At 39.9% G+C, this 21752-nt stretch overlaps 1 protein-coding gene across 1 annotated transcript in view; it reads right to left on the bottom strand.

The window, feature by feature from the left end:
- Positions 1 to 409: 409 nt before the first annotated feature.
- The window catches only part of LOC136875719 (uncharacterized), a 265125-nt gene continuing 243782 nt past the window's right edge, over positions 410 to 21752 (bottom strand). Inside the window, exon 3 of the mRNA XM_067149292.2 lies at positions 410 to 2252. Coding sequence (XP_067005393.1) covers positions 2143 to 2252 — 110 coding nt within the window. The 3' untranslated portion in view covers positions 410 to 2142. The remainder of the gene's footprint in view (positions 2253 to 21752) is intronic.

The raw sequence follows: 21752 nt of genomic DNA, 5'->3' as shown, positions 1-21752 counted from the left end.
ACTGCTTTTGAACATGTTCTCCGTATCGAGAGAAACTTACAAGGAATTCTTCTTATGTACGTAGCTTCTGTCCTTAATGTATTTTAATTCGGGTTCCTTTCTGCTTCATAAACATTTTCTTGCACACTACGCACACTAATGCTGGCAAGCACATCTTTCCACAAAAATGCACCAATATTCTGTGATAGTTTACTCTAGGAAGTAGATATTGAGGTTCCGAAACGTAGCATGAACTAATATTTCGTAAATACAATAGATTTATAAAGGACTAAACATGTATTACAATAGATGGGAAGAATGACAGAAAATCAAGAGAGAAAATGAGGAAACGGTGCTAAACAGGAATATGGAGAGTAGGAGAGGCAACAATGGAAGGGTGATTGGTTCAAAATAATTAAAGAGTCGTAAATAGTATTAAACATTTAATAAATAAATAAAGTGAGGAGTAGAAAGTGCCTACGTCACCATTCTTTACATATGTTACATCATGATTGCCTTTCAACTGTAATATGAATTCCACTGAGACACTTAATGAATGTAGATATGACATTTAAAAATATATCATTATTACATATTGTGAATTGTACTCACTTGTATGTGAAACCCAGCGAAATCAAACGCTACTTCCTTTGTGATTTTTATCATAGTTCTCATCTTCTTTTTTATTATTAGATAGTTAAATCTAGAAGAATATTGTTCTGACTTTTCATTTAATGCAAAATATTATTTTAAATTACAAGAGCAGGATAGAAAATTAAATTAATTTGTTAAAAAGTCACATTCAAAAATAGAGATATCTTACAGCACTACAATGCCCTAAAGTTATTTGAGGAAAAAATTCGAGTCACTCAGTAGCTCAGAAAGTGTGCAGAATAACAGTCATGTCTTGAATCGTAAACCGTAGTGAATACGGTAAAGCCTGCACCTTTCTTAGGACGAATTTGTAGGATACTGAGAGGGAGAGAGGGAGATAATTTCTCTGTAATGTTTTTCGTGGATAACATCTGAAATTAAATAAAGTGTCGGTTTTAATCTTGTAAAAATCATCTTGCATTCTATTTACTTCATATGACAATCCTGCTGTCTGCACCCTTCTCGAACGTTACCGAACTCATGAAAATTCTCAAATTTGTTTCTCATATTTCTACATATTTTATCTTCGCATGAATACATGCTCTGTAGACAATGCTCTATCATTAGAATGTTGTCGTCAATCCCAATAATGTAATGAATATGCAACGACCAAATTTAATATAAATTCAAATTAACTTAGTTTCTCACAAAACTAAAATTAATCTGAAATTCAATCAGGTCATTAAAGAAGAAATGAAAGTATTTACAAACTCTAAAGTCGAATCATTTGCACAATTCTCATTTTGAAGTAAAATATTTTTGAAAGCTCACAGTGACCAATTTTAGATTGTCTACATAAAAAGATGAAACTTTAAACTTTGTAATGGAACGAGATTGTAGTTCTTTCAATATTTATACTTTTAGTCTCGTCAATAACAGGTAGAAAACATATCGAATAGAGTGAGAGTGTTCCTTGTAAACATAAATCTAAATTAATTGTCTAAATAAGCTTGTAGTACTATGTGCCTGTTGATATCGTGATCATAGCCATGGGAAGTTATGATCTGATAAACAAGAAAAACTAAAAAGCACAAATTTTAAATCATCCATTCTTGGTTGGCAATCATCCATGGTCAATTGACTTCAATTAATATGAATTATTTAAAAATACCTTTCCTCCTTCTACCAAGCTTAAAAATTCACTTTGGTATATTTAAGATGGTGACGAGTTAATGAATTCTACTAGTTTCTGATTGACATATATAGGACAGTCTTCTTAATCTGTTTAGACACTTTGTTTACCAACAGAAACTTTTCAGGCGAACTGATGGTGAGTATAATATTTATGATCTATGTTACTAAAATACCACGTACGTGATTACATTTTCATACGAACAACCGGTAGTTCTACGAGACACGAACATCACAACGCGGGGCATACACAACTTGGAAGAAGGAGCATCGTTCCATTTGAGTATGGAGTCACTGTAGGGTTGGTCTTTGGCGAGCCTGGGAGCGCGTCTCGCATCACCGGCGATGGCGCTGGTGCTACATCTGGCGACGCTTGTCTTACGAACCCTTGGCGCCGTTGGAATTGCAGAGGCAAAGTGATGCGAACATCCGCATGATGAAGCCCCTTGCCCGGGAGTGCCACCGCCCACGTTTCCTGGACGTACTTGCTGTAGAACACACAAAGAAAAGCATTAGTACAAGTAAATGAAGCTATGAATGAGATGTTAGAAGAAAGCCGTGAAACGACAGTTAATGAAGAGCCAAATAAGCTGCTTCTACAAAGAATACTTCAATACAGAGTGGTGATGGTACATGGAAAAGAGGAGGAAGTGCAGTCAGCAAACATTCAACAAATATTTGGTGTATGATTTTGAAATTTACCTTTATTTTTTATATGTGAATTTTAAAATTCATACGATAAATAAATAATAATTACATTTCGACGTTGAATTGCATCAAATCGCTCTTATATAGAGTGGAACCGATATCTCGAATTACGTCGGGAGCTAAATTTTATTTCGAGTTATCGAAATTTCAAGATATAGAGAATACCGTCTTTGAGCATATATAGTGCACATAACTGAATCATATGTATCTACGGGCTTATACTGAATTCAGTATTTTTACAGTATTTAAAAATATATTACAAACTCGTATTTTACGGCACTGCTTTAATTATGGCCCTTATGAAAGTAACATTTTTGAATATAGAATACAGTACGTACAGTAATGAAACAAGAAATTACATCTTTGGAAAAAATCCGTTAGTCTCTCCTGTTTTCTCATTATTAACCTTCATTTCTTCCACGTGCTTTTCAACAACATTTATTGCTCCGAGAAACACTGTCATTTATATTTGACTGACTAGGTTCGAAACCACGCAGCCAAGTTTCGTAAATGGAGCTTGTCATCCACGACTTCGTGGTGGCTTTCGTACGTGACCGGTAATGAATTCACATCCGAAAACCAGCTAGGCTTTGCTGATTTTCCGATCACTATAAGTTTGTTTTTCAGTTCCCGTCATATTAGCTCTCAGCATCACTCTAACCCTACTCTTTCTTTACTTGTTAACTTTTCCTCACAAACTACAAACACTGTATTGCACAGTCAATCTTGTACAAAATTCGAGTTACAGAGTACTTTTTGCCTCAAGGGAGGAAATGTTTGCTTCGAAAAATCGAGGTGTTCGTGTAACCGAATTTTGAGCAATAGAGAAATAAATACTCGTGAAGAATAGAACAAACGGCCGGGAAATTGAAGTTACTTCGAGATACTGAAAAATCGAGGATTGGATGTTCAAGATATCGAGGTTCGACTGTATTAACAACAATGTTTACATAGAAGGTAAGAGTATGAGAAGGGAGGGCTGTCATATGCAAGCTAACAATATTGATTTTATTTATATAGTAAAAGGTAAGTTAAGTAGATAACTTACAACAAATAAGAAACGAAAACAAGAATGAAATTGAAACATTTACGAAAAATGTTTTAGAAAACAAATCAAACCATCTGAGTGAAAGAATCCTAAAAATGTTACTTTTGCTGCCAATACAGTACTGAAGTTGTGAATTGATCTATATTTTATCTGACATAAAGCGTAACTTGCCTGTTCTCTCATCACGCACTCAATGTAGTTATTTTTAGATTTCTCTAACAGTTCTGTAATAGAGCGTAAATTTGTTCCATTCCTCCTCTTTTCCTTGTACAGTCAGTGTCACTGCAATAAACCGTATATACCAGGTGGACCGCCAACGCCGTACTCCCTACTTATAGGCAAAGCATCCCGCATGCAGCAGTGATAAACGGGATATCTAATAACTAATTTTCACAGGGCTATTACTGCCTGCAGGTTATTTACGTCAAAATATGAAGATGTGAGCTTGCAATCGGGAGATATTCGGTTCAAACACCACTGTCGGTAGCCTTGAAGATGGTTTTCTGTGGTTTCCCGTTTTCACACCAGGTAAATAAATACTGAGGTTGTACCTTTAGTAAGGCCACTGCCGCTTCCTTCCTTTCCTGTCCTATCGTCACCATTAGACCTATCTGTGTCGGTGCGACGTAAAGCAAGTTGTAAAAATAAATATGAAGAGTGACAACCAGACGGCCGCTCACTGCATGTTTTTCAGTGCAACCCGTCAAATGCGCCTCCGTGTGTTAAGAAGCCCCGTTTCGTACGCTCAATAGTAGGCTAGTATCTGCCACAGTTGCTGTCAACATATCAACAATAACTGGTGTGTTCATCAATGACGAATCCACAGACATAATTTTAATCTAAGGAGAATGTAGTCGGAGTGCAGCCGAAGCTCGCAGACGGTATGCGCAGGAGTTCCCAAATAGTTGTCTCCCTTCTATACATGAATTTCGCCGAAGAGTTGCAAGTGACAGCTAATGGATCGTTGAAGGCACATACAATATACAAGGAACTTTTTGGTACAATGGAATGTCTGTACGTTTATAAATTAAAGAGTATTAATTTTATTTTCTACGTCTTTAAAAATGCACCTTTTTACAGAATGTGTAAAGTAAAATGGCTGCTATTTGTTTCATATCCGAAATACAGCACGTTGTAGCGCTCCTTTGTAAATCAGCGATCAGGCATCCCGTTCATCACCAGTGCATTGCGAGACACTTACAAGTAGAAAGTAGGGCACTGGAAGGCTACCTGATACTTGTGATGTATTTGTAAATTGATGTCATATATACTAAGTGTAAATTTTATTACAGATATTTACACAGACAACCTGATTACCAAAAAATAAAAATAGGTATTCAAAACTGCATTGAGATAAAAAATGTAATTATGTGTAAAGATAAGTAATTAAGATTACTTTATTAACTAGAACTGGAATTCAATGATTCTGCGTTATGTTCACTAGTTATTTTTAATCAGGAAGAAACTATTACCCAGACTCTAACATGAACCATGCACGATCTCTCTCTACTTATGCCAGGTTTCCATGCGGGACAATAAGTACACAAATGTCTTCCTAATTCACAACACTATTTATTTATTTATTGTAATTTATTATATATCATAAAAATGAAAAGAATAGAAAATATGCATGACTACTAATTACAGCTATTATGCCTTTACAGGGGAGGAACAATCTAAAAACATGGAATTCGATTCAGACGTGAAAATCTTTTATTAAATTTCGAGGTTCAAACAGAGCACCATGCATACAGATATCAGGGTAGTACTGATCAACCATCATGCAATATTGTGCGCAAAATATTCGAAATTTTCACGAGGTCAATATATGATTTTCTCAACACGACTTCCAATCCTCTACTGAACATCATTGTACCCAATATACTACTCCCCACAATTATTATCTCAAGAATTCACCTTCTAATTTAAGAAACACGTCGCAGAAAAGGTTCTATGTCTACGTACCTAACGATGTATAAAATAATAATTCTACATATAATCTTCATTTCTGTTCATTATTGCATACACCGTAAAGAAACAAGTGCACTGTTATATATTTAGAAAGAAATTAGTTTTTCATATGCAATCTTCTTAGGTAAAGAAAAATACACAGCTATGAAAGTAATACTTAAATTTATGCTGCTTAATTTATCGTTTTATAGTAGGTTTCATCTATGAACATCTTTGAAATGTATTTCTAAATGAAAAATGAGAGTTTGTTAAAACGATCAAATTCTCCATATTTCTTCACAACAGGAAACTGTTTTGTCCTCTGATCACAAACTAATTCGTTAACAATCATTGAAGATGGAATTCCTAACACTAGTAATATATTTCCCACCCCTTCATACTTCTCGAAATTCATTTTCAATGTAGGATGCTTCGTCGCTCCATGGTCGTAAAGTAATTGGAAGTAAAAACATTTCTTCATAGTAAATACGTTGATCTTAGATGTTCTCCCCGTGTTCATTCGGAAGATGTGACGGAGTTTAATATGGCCAACGGAAACAAAGGAATTATTTTGAGCACCAACTAAATAGAACTAAATGTTGATTAATGTTAATGTCGCTCTAATCTACAGAGGGACATCTACGGGCTAGTGCTGTAAGGTCTCGTATGTGAAAGTAACGAAGGGTTCATTTTACCAGCATTAAGTATTAGTTTTCTTTAGCTGAACTACAGTGATCGCAGCCGCTCTAACCTCCACGCGATCTTCGGCTTGGTGGGCCTGTCCATTTACAATGCTATTGCCGAGGCGACACTCCAGCGTAATCTAACCCTTGTTTCTTGGACGTAATCGCTGTGGAATATACAAAGAAGTACATTAGTGCACATATATGGAGCCCAAATGGAACAAATAAGTTATATTCGAGCACTAGAAATAAGACAACTTTTAAAAGGAAGTAATGTTTTCTTTATATATTTTAAGCTGTTATCCAAGACAAGCTCGACTGGAAGTGCGTGAGTCACCTACACGATGTTCGTTGATTCTTTTCCTTTGTATTTTAATCGGCTGCGAACACTATTTAACAGGAGCTTCCTTTTATTTGTATTTTCTAAAATAGCTTTCGGTCTGACTGACTATACAGTCTGCCCGGCCTGAGATTGTTGGAATGGGGCCTGTCATGGCATTTTATCTATTGGTTATTCAGCCCCGGTAGGAAAAAACCAAAAATAAAGTGATATTAGGGACCTTCAAAATGCCAAACATAGCGAACATATATTGGCCGTGGATCGAAAATTAATTGTAGCGTGCCTGCCTCTTACCCGGAGGCACCGGGTTCGATTCCCAGCCAGGACAGGCATTTGTATAGTACGCGCATCTTTTAGTGATACATGCACATGCTGAATCGGTCGACCTCGGTTATCTTCGAGATTCGTATTGGCAACCTTTGAAACACAAACTATGAATCGCTTACGCATCGCTGTGCGACATCTGGTGTACACTTTACGTACAGCTACTGTTGTTTATACAGCAAAGCCAAAATATAGAATTCATGCTAGGGACAAGTTTGGCATCAAGAAATGTTACATAATGTTAAATAATGTATGTGTGACCCAGTTGTCGGCGTAAGATAATAAATGTTTAGATAATTCATATCGATCGATTCAATTCAGATTTCATTTCCATTCAGTTGGCAGTATAACCACAACCGTGAGAGCTCCCTCCTTACTCCTCAAACCCGTACGAATTTATATAGCTAAAAGGTGCGCGGACTATACCTGGATCGAGGGCTACTTTCGAGGTCTACTCACCCTATGTGATTACAATTGAGGAGCTTTCTGACAGTGAGATGGCGACCCAGGTCTAGAAAAACCAAGAATAAGGACCGTGAAGATTTGTTGTGCTGACCACACGATACCTCGTAATCTCCAGGCCTTCGAGCTGAGCAGAGGTCGCTTGGTAGGCCATGGTCCTTCGGGGCTGTTGCGTCATGGGGTTTGTTTGTTCTGATATATTCAGTTATAATTGTATGTTAATAAAGTTGAACTGGATGTTGAAGGGATATTTAGCTTGAGGACCGAGTGACTTGGCTACGCGGTTTCGGTTACGTAGCTGTGAGCTTGAACTCGTGAGATGGTGGGTTCCAACCCCACGACCGGCAGCCTTGGTTTTTCGTTATTTCCAGTTTTAATAATATAATAATAATATTGGCTTTATGTCCCAATAACTACTTTACGGTTTTTGGAGACGCCGAGGTGCCCGAATTTAGTCCCGCAAGAGTTCTTTTACGTGCCAGCAAATCTACCGACACGAGACTGACGTATTTGAGCACCTTAAAACACCACAGGACTGAGCCAGGATCGAACCTGTCAAGTTGGGGTCATAAGGCCAGCGCCTCAACCGCCTGAGACACTCAGCTTGGCTTATTTCCAGGTTTCACACCAGGGAAAATCCGGGTGGTTACCTTAATCGGGGCCACGGTCACTTCCCTCCAAATCCTAGCCCTGTGGTATCCCATCGTGACCAAAAGACCAATCTGTGTCGGTGTGACATAGTACAATAACAGAGAAAAAACTTCACGAGTGTAATATAAAACTTCGACTGTGTACTTTGCAAGGAAGTAGTAAGTGATTTAAGTCTGCTAACTCGCCATGAACAGCCATCCAGTTTGGAGATTCATGTGCTCCATTGCTCTGCGAGTGGCTTCAGTGACAATGCCCAAGCCTCATTCTGATGATAGATGTTACATGTCGTCTGGTGACAGACATATTACTATACCACGGTTTCCTGATGATGGTGCGATGAATGGTTGCGTAGTGTTTGCCTTTCGTAAGTTGTGATTTGTTTTCCATTCATTTATTCATTGTAAGTAGGAATGCTCCTTGATGGTACGGGCGAAGTAAGTCTGTGAATAGAAACTGGAGTGTTTCAAACGGGTCCTCTGTTGGACTTTGTTTCACTAATATTGATCTACCATATCGTTATTGACAATTTTAACTAGAACTGTACTTGAATCAAGATCGGGCTTGAAGTGCTGTTGGATGGGCTTCGTTAATCCCATATTATTGTTTCGGTGCATCAGAGCTCATGTTATCAAGATTACGGATTTTATCCCAATCCAGTTAATCGACTCCGAGGCATGTAAATCTGTACTTAACTTGCGAATTACATATAACACTTCTGAACTCCCCCATTCTACGTAATAAAATAGATTTTAATTTTAAATTACCTCTATTTTGTAGAATTAATACTACCGAGTACGACGAGTTTTAGTATTCTCTGTGTTTGATTCTATGCGACTGCCGGTAAATTTTCTCTTTTAATTACATCCCTAAGGAGGTGAATTATCTTTTCTCACTTTCAGAACGCTGGTATCTATAATCCAGTTCCTTCCTAAGCACATCATAATAGCATACTTACTGTAGTGGGCGTGAAAAATACGTATCAAGTACATTTAATATGTACCGGGCGCATCAGAGAATTACACCGCAGTATAACCCTTTGTTTACTAAATTATTAATTTTTAATTTTTTTGGACCAAAATTTTAATATGTTTTGCTGATATGTTCCGTACATTTTGATGTACAAACATGTATGAAACTATAAATACGAGAAATATTAGTCATTTGGGCCAAAATGTAACTTCGGACAGTATTAACGGGAATGTTTTCAAGGTGAATATGAATGACAAACTACTTCACTCCGATGGTAGCCAAAAAGGAATTGTAAGCCTAAAAATGAGTAAATTTCATCTGACTGTGTTGTCGGGCTCCATGGCTCAATACCAGCATGCTAGCCGTTGGCCCAAGGCGTTCCAGGTTCAATTTCCAGCCAGGTTGGGGATTTTAACTTCCATATCCTGTGGCTTGGGGACTCGGCATTTGTCCTGCCTTCATCATTAAAATTCATCGTATGTAGCACCCAATCCTGGAAGACGCGCAGGTCACCTATAGGACGTCAAACCGAAAGACTTTCACCAGGACTCTCATGAGGCCACGCGCCATTATTATTATTATTATTATTATTATTATTATTATTATTATTATTATTATTATTATTATTATTATTATTATTATTTGACTCTGGTAGTAACAGTACTATTAACATTAACATTACTAGTAACTATAGTAGTAATTATTTAGCCGTATTCCAGTAGCTGAGTGATTAGATATAGATTGCCATTCTTATGAAGTCTGCAGTAAAAGTCCTTTCTTGTTTTTCAGCATTATGGAACTCTACAGAAAACGCCTCCTCACTATCATTACTAAATTCGCTAGGAGTATCTATGCCCTTAGGTATATTTTCCAGTTCATGTGCTATTTCAGTTACATTGAGGCATTTTCTGCAGAGAGCTGAAAAGAAGAAAGGATTCTTACTGCGGACTTCGTTAGAGTGGTATAGATACAGGGTAGCCCACTTAAAACTTACACCGCAAATATATCTGGAACAATAAGATATATTGGGAAACGACTTTCATGTGTACGAAGACAGGGAAGGGGCTAATTAAAGTAAATACTATGAGCCAGTCAAAAACGTAAGAAGATATGATTTTCAACATAAACTTAAGTTTTTTTTACGGACACTTGTATAATTTCTTGCGCAATCGTTAACATGAAAAATCGCATAAGGAATGGCGTTTGTTTAATCGCAATAGGTCAATTACATCCCGATATATTGCAACGTGAAGGTAGTGAATAGATTAAAATGAAAAAAGGGGATCACTTCCAATCAACTATGTGCTACCATTTTATTTCAAAGAATCTATATCCTAACAATGCTCCTAGACGTTCAGAGAGCACAAGTCACAGTCAGAGAGAATGCAAAAATGGATCAGTTTCAAACTCCCACAGTGAAGTTGACGCTTGAGATGAACGAAACGCGCAGCAGTTGCACATCCCGAGATTCAGTGTTACAAATAACATTAAGTACAGCGCTTGTCGCATCGTAGTTCGTCTATCACATCGCGATTAGAGGCGCTTGAGGTTCGCGCTTGAATCTCGGGATGTAATTGACCTATTGCGATGAAACAAATGCCATTCTTCATGTGATTTTTCATGTTAACGATTGTGCAAGAAATAATACAGAGTGTCCATAAAAAACTTATGTTCAAAGTAATATTTTCTTACGTTTTTGACTGGCTTATAGTATTTACTTTACTTACTCCCTTCCCTGCCTTAATACCCGTGAAAGTCATTTTTCAATGTGTCGTTTTGTTCCACATATATTTGCGGTGAAAGCTTTAAGTGGGCCACTCTTTATATACTCAATTCCTTACCATGAATTTATCATGAATAGGCTGCCCAGGAAGCAGGAGCCCATGGATACTAATGCAGTTGTCTTTGGAACCTGACGGCACTTAAGTCCCCAGTGTTTTACAACGCCAGAACCGCGGCCAATGTAAGCGAATGACGAGCATTAAGAAGATAATTGAGAAATTAAAGGTTACAAACCGATGTTTTCTGTTCCTTAATCGTGGGCCTGAACGAGGCAAAGTGCGATGCAAAAATGTAGGAAACTACATCATGTTCCTGTCTGTGACAACACAGAAATTCTGCCTAACTCGGTGGATAAAATTGACGTCTCAACTCCAAATTTTACATTTCTTCAGACACTCCAAGTACGTATAACTGGACCAATATTGGGAAAAGTAAACTTACTGGATGAATTCTAGACGCCGGAAGCCAGTCGAGTTTCATCACCTCATCCTTGGCCGATTCAATACAACGTAAGATAACTGACCAAATAAATCTTGTGGTGATATCTGTCGAGTCATCGTTTTGCATCACAAGTACCAGACGAGGGATAAAATTTTGATATTACGTATTCTACACTAACGCCAACTTAAAGCCATCCAGTAGTACCATACGACATGAATGCACTGGTATCTCTTGGTAAATTGAGACCAGGTGACCCGAAGGACGATTGCTGTGAACTAACCATCGAAGATGGAAAATCTGATTCGAGTAACGTCATCCTCAGTCCTCCTTCCAACGATCCTCGGATGGGTCCTCAGCGGGAATAGATTCGACACTACAGTAAACCAAATTACAGTCCAGCATATCTCACTCTCCAATTTAATTAAAACGACTGATGACATCTCTCGCGTATCAGACGATACCCTTATGCATATTCTGGGAACTGGAGACCTTCGGCATCGCAGAAAATCAAGAACGTGTTCTGGCAACCAAAGACAGTGACATTCTTCAAGGATGTCCCGCTCTATGGCTAAATGGTTAGCGTGCTGGCCTTTGGTCACAGGGGTCCCGGGTTCGATTCCCGGCAGGGTCGGGAATTTTAACCATCATTGGTTAATTTCGCTGGCACGGGGGCTGGGTGTATGTGTTGTCTTCATCATCATTTCACCCTCATCACGACGCGCAGATCGCCTATGGGAGTCAAATCGAAAGACCTGCACCTGGCGAGCCGAACATGTCCTCGGACACTCCCGGCACTAAAAGCCATACGCCATTTCATTTCTTCAAGAATGTTATGAATCTTAGAGGACTGAAGTTGAATGGTATAAGAGTCGTTAAGCTACCCAGAAAGGAAAAAGAGGATACAGAAAAATGAATTTAAAATTGTGTCACCAACTGATGCTTAATTACATTTCGAATGCACAAGTAGAAATTGCTCCTACCCACGACACTTGAAGAGATATTTTATTCACCCCATCACGCGGTTAAGGAAGAGACGAAAGATAGCACTGAATCCAAAATCGTTTTTGACGCTTCTCCACATGAAGAGGGTTCCCCGTTCCTCAATGATGCCTTGGAAGTTGGACTTAACCTACTACCAGAGATACTTGCCACTTTGCTGCGTCTTCGGATGTGTGCGACGAAGTCAGTTGCCAGTATCTACAGTTATCTCTTCACGACGGCGACAGCAGAAATTGGCTAGCTTTCTTTGATATCGGCTAAAAATGAATAACGAAGGAAACTATGTCATGAAAGCATTCCGTATCGTTTTACGTGCCTTTCATTTGGACAAACTAGTGAGCCCTCCACGAGGGGTAGCAGCGCCGAAATCAGACAGCTATCCGAAGAAATCCAGTACCGGACAAGTCTACCTTTATGGATGTCTTCACAGCTAGTGAAAAAGACAACGAGGTCATTACGCTTTACTACAAACTCACCCAGTCTAACCTAGTCAGCGTTCGGTGACTGACGTGCTGAGTGAGGTGCCGGTAGAGCCGGTGTGGAGTGTGACCGGTGAGTGGAAAAGTAAGACGGGAGGGAAGAGGAAGATGATTGGTGTGGATAAATATCGTGCAGCTATTGGAAGATGGCAGGGGAGATGGAAAAAGGAAACAGTTAGAAATAAAGGAGGTAAAGTGGAAACAAGAATGATGGGCGAGATGATACTGGTGGCAGCGGTGATTATGGTACTGTTAGCCATAGGAGGTGTAGAGGTGAATCCCGGCCCGACTTCCAGTGGCAACATGAACTGGGAAGACGTGGAGGTCATAAGAAGAGTGGTGAAAGAAGTGGTGGAAGAAGTATGCCCGTTTGAGCAGATTAAAAATATGAAAGAACAAATGAAGAAATTTGAACATATGAGGCGTTGGAAACAGAGAAAAACAGACGACACAATTAACAAAGTGGAAAACAGCGAGAGAGAAATGATATCACTACAGGCAAAAATAAAGAAGATGCAGGTAGAGGTGGTGAAGCTGAAAGCAGAAATTGAAGACAGCAACCGAGAACGCAGGAAGAAATACTTATTTATATATGGAGTGCCGGAAGACAAAGGGGAAGGCAAAGTGCTGACAACCTACAAAGTTGTGGAAGTTATTCAGAAAATGATGAAAATTAACTTTAGTGAAGATGATATTGATGATGTGGAAAGGATAAGTAAAAAACGGGGTGATAGGCCGATAAAACGGAAGTTGTTTTCCACCCTGATGGCGGAAGTAGTGATAAGAGGCGCACATAATATACGTAGCACAAAAATTTGGATTAAAAGGGACATGGGAAGAGAAGGGGTAAAGAATATAAACACCCTGAAAAACATTTAGTTAGGGCTAAAATACAAGGGTTAAGAGCCTACATTAAGGGGCAACAGCTAGTAGTATCCAATGGACTATGGACCAGAGTGTGGACAGCGAAGAAATTACAGGAAATGGAAGAGAATAGGAAGAACGAAGAGGTAGTGGGGAAGAGAGTGGAAGAAAGGCAAGCCAGAGACAGTAAAGTGGGTGAAGACGGACCTGGAGATAAAGAAAGAACCAAAGAAAATAAGACACTGGACCAAAGCTCGCAGCAAGAAGAAATTAACTTGATAGAAGCTATTTACAAATCAAGCGAAGAAGGAGCCAGAGAGGTAACAGCTGAGATGAGGAGGGAAATAAGGAAGGAAACCAGCGAGACCAGGGCATTATTTAAGGAGCAGAGGACGAAGGCCTGTGGGAGAGAAGAAAGGAAGATACAGGAAGCGATTGTGGGGGCGGAAACAAAAGATGTGACAAGAGCACACAAAGGAAGTGAAATTACGGCTGGGAGACAGGAAGAAGAATCTAGGGGTACCCTGGCGAAAGAGAGAAGTTTGAGCTCAAGGGTGATATGGGGTAAGAAGAACAAATTGGACGAAGGCATAGTGACAAGAAGCAAAACAGGCCATTTGCAGTAGAAAGTAAATTGGTGTGCACATGAGAATTGCGGAGTTTGTGTGTTATTCGTAACTATGACAAGAGTGATTAAATAGTTAAATTCGTAGGCGGTAAAGTGCGCAGGGAATGAGGAAGAGAGTGATTGTAAATTGGATAGGTGTTAAGGATAAAGCTAATATGTGGAGATGGTTGGTATATGAGCTGAGGGTCCAAGTTAATGGTGAGTGAATATGGTTTCAGTTAAGGTAGTGATTTGTCTGGATTCTAAAGATAATATAGTGAGACAATAGAGTTCAAATAGTGGTCAACAGTAACATAAGGTGAAAAATTGCACACCGGCACTACAGTGGAGGAAATACGAAGCCAGATTTGCAACTTAAGTAGAGAACCAGAGAGGTCAGTGTTCAAGAAAGAATATGCTGAGTGCGAACCCGGCCGGAAGTGAGATACTCTTTGTTTAAAGTGCAGATGCAAATCTGACACAACATCGTACTCTACATAGCAATATGTTACCAGTTTAGCTTCTCATTGCCATACTGTCATACTGTCTTGTTTAAAGTGCAGATGCAAATCTGACACAACATCGTACTCTACATAGCAATATGTTACCAGTTAGTTGTTCATTGCCATACTGTTATACTGTCTTGTTTAAAGTGCAGATGCAAATCTGACAAAACATCGTACTCTACATAGCAATATGTTACCAGTTAGTTGTTCATTGCCATACTGCCATACTGTCTTATACTAGGGACAACAGACCATTCTGCCTCGTTACCATTTGATTATTATTATTTATATCAATATGGCTTTTTTCCCTTGCTTTGGTGTCAGGTATGTTTATTTTACAGGAATTATTATATGTGTATGTTAGATTAAGCTGCCTAGGTTGGGCATTATTATTTTTCTCCTTAGTAGATCAATAAGGCTTCAATCCTGTAGATCGGAGGAAATTAAAGTCATTTACTAGTTACAAACTACAAACTCACCGCGTTACTGAATCACATCAAACTCCCTCTCTCGAAATGGGCCACAAGTTCCTTACCTCTACGGGATATATGGAAGAGTGACCATGCCTAAGTCAGAGACGAGTGTTTTAGGAGTGAACTGAAACACCATGGAAGATATTTTACCGATCACCTTGGAATCACTAAAATACAATAATTATTGGAAAAACCTGGAACTAAGCGGAACTTTCTCAGTGCAATATCCAAATTTTACGATCTGCTAGGTTTGTTCGCTACAGTATCCATCATGGCTAAAATCCTCTTTCAAGACATTTGGCTTAGAGGAAACGATTGAGAAGAAATATTACAATCATATATCGCGCAACGATGGAAGTCCTGGACGGGAAAGTTGCCAATTTTATCAGACGTGCATATACCGAGATGGATTAGCATTTGCAAATCGCAAGAGCAGTCCGAAATTCGTGTGTTTTGCGACGTTTCCGAAAGAGCCTGTGGAGCTGTCCTGCATGTGTGAACCAAAACTGAGAACTCGTGCCTGATACTATTAACCTGCAGCAAGACTCGGTTTGCTCCGGTAAAGAATCACGGTCCCTAGATTGAAACTACATCTGTAAGGGGAGCGATTTCGACGTCATCAATGCTGTCTTTTGGAGTGACCCAATAGTGACACTTGGTTGGGTAAGGAGTGATCCTAGTAAATGGAAAACATTTGCGTGTAACAGGGTGATCGAAATACCACACCTATTCAATGGGGACAACTGTTTGGGGACCCGGAACCCAACGGATCTCACTTGAGGTGTTCGAACACATTATTTACTCTCACTTGATCAATGTTGGAATGAATCAGACTGGCTGTGTGAGGAACGATATTCCTGGTCCCATGGCATTAGTGACTACTACACGACACTATCAGAAAGAAAAAATTCACCTCCGCAAGTTCTAGCGATAACAACGAGAGAATCACTTCTGAACGTAGAACGATTCAGTTCTTGCTGGAAACTACTTTACGACATGGCTTGAGTCTTTCGCTGTAGAATTATAACGAAGAAAAGGCAAACATCCACCTACGCTTTGACAGCTGTGGGACTAGAAGTTGCACGACATTACTAGATTCGAGGAGTCCAAAAAGAATGTTCCACCAGTGAATTGATAGCGCTTCGGAACAATGTTCCCCTTCTCTCACCATCTCCAATGGCATGCTACCACCCCATTTTTTAGAATGATCTTATTCGACTTGGAGGAATGATGCAATTAGCCGACTTATCTATGGCAGAAAAACATCCAGTACTCCTCGACGGACGCCATCGTTTCACGCACTTATTGAAATTGCAAGACGTATATTAGACTTCACCACTTCGGAGATCATATCACTCCAGCAGAAGTTCACAGTGAATTCTGGATACTGCGAGCTCGGCAAACGATCAAGAAGGTCATTCACACTTGTATTCCGTGCAAAACAACTCAGAATGGTTCACCTCAAGAAATAGAAGCTACCTTACCTCTGTATCACGTCCGATCCGTACTACCTTTCACAATCACAGAAATCGACTTCGTTGGCCCAGGATATGAACCAAGTAACCCAGAGGTGAGAGGCCGGCGCGCTGCCGCCTGAGCCACGGAGGCTCCCACATCACACCGTTACCTGGAAATTCATAGCACCAAGGGCGGTTTCGTGGGGGAGGATGGTGGGATCGGATGATCGGGTCCACCGAACGGTCTCTTAGAAAGGCTGAGCAGGAGTGGACGAAGAGAGTTCAAATACAGTCTTGGTGAACATCGGATCCGCCTAAACTCTTGCCCCATCGTGCACGACGGAGACCAATGAAAATCCTTAGCACCATCCTACTTCTGGCGACGGTGGAGGTAGGAATATCTCCAACTGCAAAACTACTACGAGGTCATACTGGGTTATTTTTTTGCTAGTTGCTTTACGTCGCACCGACACAGATAGGTCTTATGGCGACGATGGGGCAGGAAAGGGCTAGGAGTGGGAGGGAAGCGGCCGTGGCCTTAATTAAGGTACAGCCCCAGCATTTGCCTGGTGTGAACATGGGAAACCATGGAAAACCATTTTCAGGGCTGCCGACAGTGGGGTTCGAACCTACTATCTCCCGAATACTGGATACCGGCCGCACTTAAGCGACTGTAGCTATCGAGCTCGGTAGGTCATACTGTATATCCAAAACACCGTGTAGGGGATACTGATTTGTTAGAAGTGGACGTGCTACGTCCGACTCATTGGCTGAATGGTCAGCGTTGAGGCCTTCGGTTCAGAGGGTCCCGGGTTCGATTCTCGACCGGGTCAGGTATTTTAATCGCCTCTGATTAATTATTATGGCCCGGGGACTGGGTGTTTGTGTTTGTCCCAACACTTTCCTCTTCATATTCCCACAACACACTACGCTACCAACTACCACTGAAACACGCAATAGTGATTACATCCATCCATATAGGGTTGGCGTACGGAAGGGCATCTGGCGGTAAAACATGGCCAAATTCCCACGTGCGACACAGTTCGCACCCGCGACACCACAGGTGTGGGAAAAGCGGTAGAAAAGGAAGAAGAAGTGGACGTGCTACCCAGGTTGATGTGGAAGAGAGCTCGAGTCGAGGAAGTTCTCCGGGCTAGAGACGGTCCGGTGGTTTATAACTATAAAGATTCCTTCAATTAAATACAGGATTCTTTCAATGTAGACCCTAGATCTTGTCATTTCTGTTTCAACACTTTATCTTCACTGACAATCGAGAAGACTTGCTGGAACTGCCCATATTATCTTTATCAATGTTGTACACTTCCATGTACTGCCCTCTTAACTCTCGAATCACATCCACCTCGAATTTACGTATCTGGTAAATATGATGCATCCTTTCTGTCTGATATACCTTCTATGCCTGAAGCACTGATTGCATAATTATGTTAAACATCCCGGTTATAACAGAAAGGTCGAAAAAGGTCACCGGCCGGGATTTTTTCTCCTGAAGCTTTTGACGCTGGGACTAGCGGAGTCTTCGTGTGCCAGCCGGCGTAAACGTTTAAGATCTCCACTTTTTACCTTCTGGTAGGTTTCAACAAGAATTAGAGCACTTTTTGATCATATTCTTAACATATGGAAGTTCGTCAATTTGAATACTTTTTGACCATATTCTTAACATGTGGAAGTTCGTCACTTTGAGCACTTTTTGATCATATTCTTAACATGTGGAAGTTCGTCACTTTGAGCACTTTTTGACCATATTCTTAACATATGGAAGTTCGTTCATTTAATACTTTTAACCATATTTTTAACATATGGAAGTTCGTCAATTTGAAAGTAAGAAAGTAACCTCATTTTCTTGAAAAGAAAACTGACTCCGCCAATTCGATTATACCATAGTTCTTAACATAACACGAAGAACATCCATGATATTTTTGTCGGTATAGTTCTGATAAGTGCCTTTGCTGGCGGGACCTGGTGGTTACAGTGCACTATGTCTCCTGGTATAGGCTAGAGCAATTTTGTTACTTTCATAGATCTGTCTCTGTCTTATACTTAGCGTTGACGATATGAAAGTGACTGAGGTATGAGCGATGCTAGTAATGCCATTCCTTATGTAGCCAGTCCCTGCTATGAATGGTGTGAAACTGCTGCTCATACGGTCGGTTGGTGCATGCATTTCAGTGGGCTTGATAGACTGACATGTAATAGCAACTTCTGGCTCGGCGAGGAAAGCAACGGGAAACTAACTCACTCCTCGTTTCCCTAGTACGCTTCTTCAGTGATGCCTAGGCCATCTATGACAGCTGATGGCGGATTTGTTGAGGATCCAACCAGCCTTCGGGATGATGACTAAACATACATACAGCTATGATAAACCCTGTATAAATCACCCTGCATTGCGTTTTCTCAGAAATCGCAGTCATCATATGCAAGACTACTATCACGTACAACAGGAAGTATAAGACTAAGGAACTGGGCAGAGAGACATTCAATCCTGTCGAAATTTCAAAGTGGTTTCAGAAGAGGGAGAACACCAGATAACAGGAAGTATGGGGTCTTTTAAAGATCTATTATTTTGTTTGTTTGTGCAAAATACAATGTTAATTCCTAAATCATATTTTATTGCTTTATCTAAACTTGTGTTTGGAAAGATGAGTGTATCAGTAAATTTAACGTCAATATAGCCTATGTAATTTCTGTTTGCCACCCTTTTCCTTATACGTAAGTTTTTATTATCGCTTTTAGAACCCTTGCAATTTTTAAGTAGTTATTTTTACATTCATATATTTCATACTTTGTTTTGTCATACTTTTGTGTTTTTTGCTACAATCAATATTCTTGTAATGTATGCGCAGCGGCACGAGATAGTTTGTTTAATGAGGTGAAATGAAATGGCGTATGGCTTTTAGTGCCGGGAGTGTCCGAGGACAAGTTCGGCTCGCCAGATGCAAGTTGTTCGATTTGACTCCGGTAGGCGACCTGCGCGTCGTGATGAGGATGAAATGATGATGAAGACGACACACACACACACACACACACACACACACACGCACACACACACACCCAGCCCCCGTGCCAGCGAAATTAACCAATTATGGTCAAAATTCCCGACCCCGCTGTGGCCAAAGGACAGCGCGCTAACCATTTAGCCATGGAGCCGGACGTTTAATGAGGTAACAAGATGTTAGACCAACTGGTAGTTTGTCTTGGACCAATAAAAACATAAGGTTATATATTTTTACCTTTCTTAAATGATCCCAGACTACCCCATATTTCTAATTAATAACACCAGTTTCTTTTAAGGGTGATCCCACATTTTTATATGTTGCATATATTTTACAAATGATCCTAGACCATGCATTTTTGTATATGTTCCAAATTTACAAAATTTGATGAATGATCCTAAAACATTTATTGTACATATGATCCCAGATTTTTATTTTTGTGAATGACCACAGCTTTATATTTCTAATATTAGACCCCAGATTTATATGGAAATAACCCCAGATTCTTTTTGTTATTTCTATAAATAATCCCAGACTTATTTTTGTGAACGAATTCATATATTTTCTTTTTTTGATACCAGTAAATGATCTCAGAATTTTATTTGTAAGCGATGACACCGTATTTCTTCCTTATTGTATAATTATATTAGTATTATGGATATCACAACATTTTCTGGTCACCAAGGTCACCGAGGTATTTTGACTGGACACAAAATGTGCAGATTTCATGTAATTACTTTTCTTTTTTTCTTACTTCGTTTACCCTCCAGGGTTGGTTTTTCCCTTGGACTCAGCGAGGGATCCCACCTCTACCACCTTAAGGGCAGTGTCCTGGAGCTTGAGACTTTCGGTCTGGGGGATACAACTGGGAAGGACCTCGCCCAGGCGGCCTCACCTGCTAAGTTGAACAGGGGCCTTGTGAGGGCATGGGAAGATCGAAAGGGATAGACAAGGAAGAGGGAAGGAAGCGGCCGTGGCCTTAAGTTAGGTAACATCCCGGCATTTGCCTGGAGGAGAAGTGGGAAACCACGGAAAACCACTTCGCGGATGGCTGAGGTGGGAATCAAACCCCCTTCCATTCAGTTGACCTTCCGAGGCTGAGTGGACCCAACTCCAGCCCTAATAACACTTTTCAAATTTCGTTGCAGAGCCGGGAATTGAACCCGGGCCTCCGGGGGGGGGGCAGCTAATCACACTAAGCACTACACCACAGAGGCGAACACTTAATTACTTTTAAAGTCCAATGTATTGACGTGTCTGAACTAGTCAGTTTTATTTGTTTGTTTTGTTCGATTTTGTGAATCACCTGGGTGAGTGGAGGGGTAGCATATATTAGAACTGCTGTGATATATAGCAGTTTAGGAAAACGGTGATTTTGATAGAGTACATTTTAAGCTGTTTAGATTACGACTTTTGGTATAAAACTTTTACATAATTAGCAATTAGTTGAGCGCTGAATTCGTTGATATTTTCTTTTGTCAGCAGTTTGCTGAATTTACAACGCAGATTGTATGAATATTGTATCGATTTCTCGTCCCTAGCTATTCTTTTAGAGCTCTTCGCCAGCTAAATTGCTTAATCAAATGCGACGCATTCAGGCCACTGGCTCTGTATAATTGCTGCATTATTTACAACAACACACTGACACTGGCAAATATGAGCATAATCATTCCATTAAACAACTGAGTTAATGAGAACTGTTTCGGATTCACTGTTAATAGGCATGCCCGTTGTATATTTAATAATAATAATAATAATAATAATAATAATAATAATAATAATAATAATAATAATAATAATAATAATAATAATAATAATAATAATAATAATAATATTTGTTCGTCCAACTCTTGTTCCGTTTCCCTACGGGCTCGGGTATGAGGTGAGATGAATCTGTCGTGGCGGCTTTTTATGACCGGATGCCCATCCTGACGTTAACCTCTTCACAGGAGTTAATGGGATGACGTTAATGATGTGATATACGATAGTGGGAAGGGAGAGGGTGAAACCCGGTGCCGGCACATAGGCTACTCTTGTCGAATAGCACCAAGGGGTCTGCTCAAGGCTTAACGTACCCATCCGAAGGACGAATCATCATCATCGTCATCATCAATAGCGTCATATGGCCTCACACTGCATATAAACACTGCACACAGTGTAGTGATTAGAAAGAGTATACCACCACATCCCCTACCCTGCCGGCCAATATTCCGACCGTGAAATTGTTTTTCGAC

This window comes from Anabrus simplex, chromosome 1 (assembly GCF_040414725.1).
Source record: "Anabrus simplex isolate iqAnaSimp1 chromosome 1, ASM4041472v1, whole genome shotgun sequence".
NCBI classification, from domain to species: Eukaryota; Metazoa; Arthropoda; class Insecta; order Orthoptera; family Tettigoniidae; genus Anabrus; species Anabrus simplex.
The sequence above is the reverse complement of the archived record's forward strand: the minus strand, read 5'-3'. Positions and strand labels throughout refer to the sequence as shown.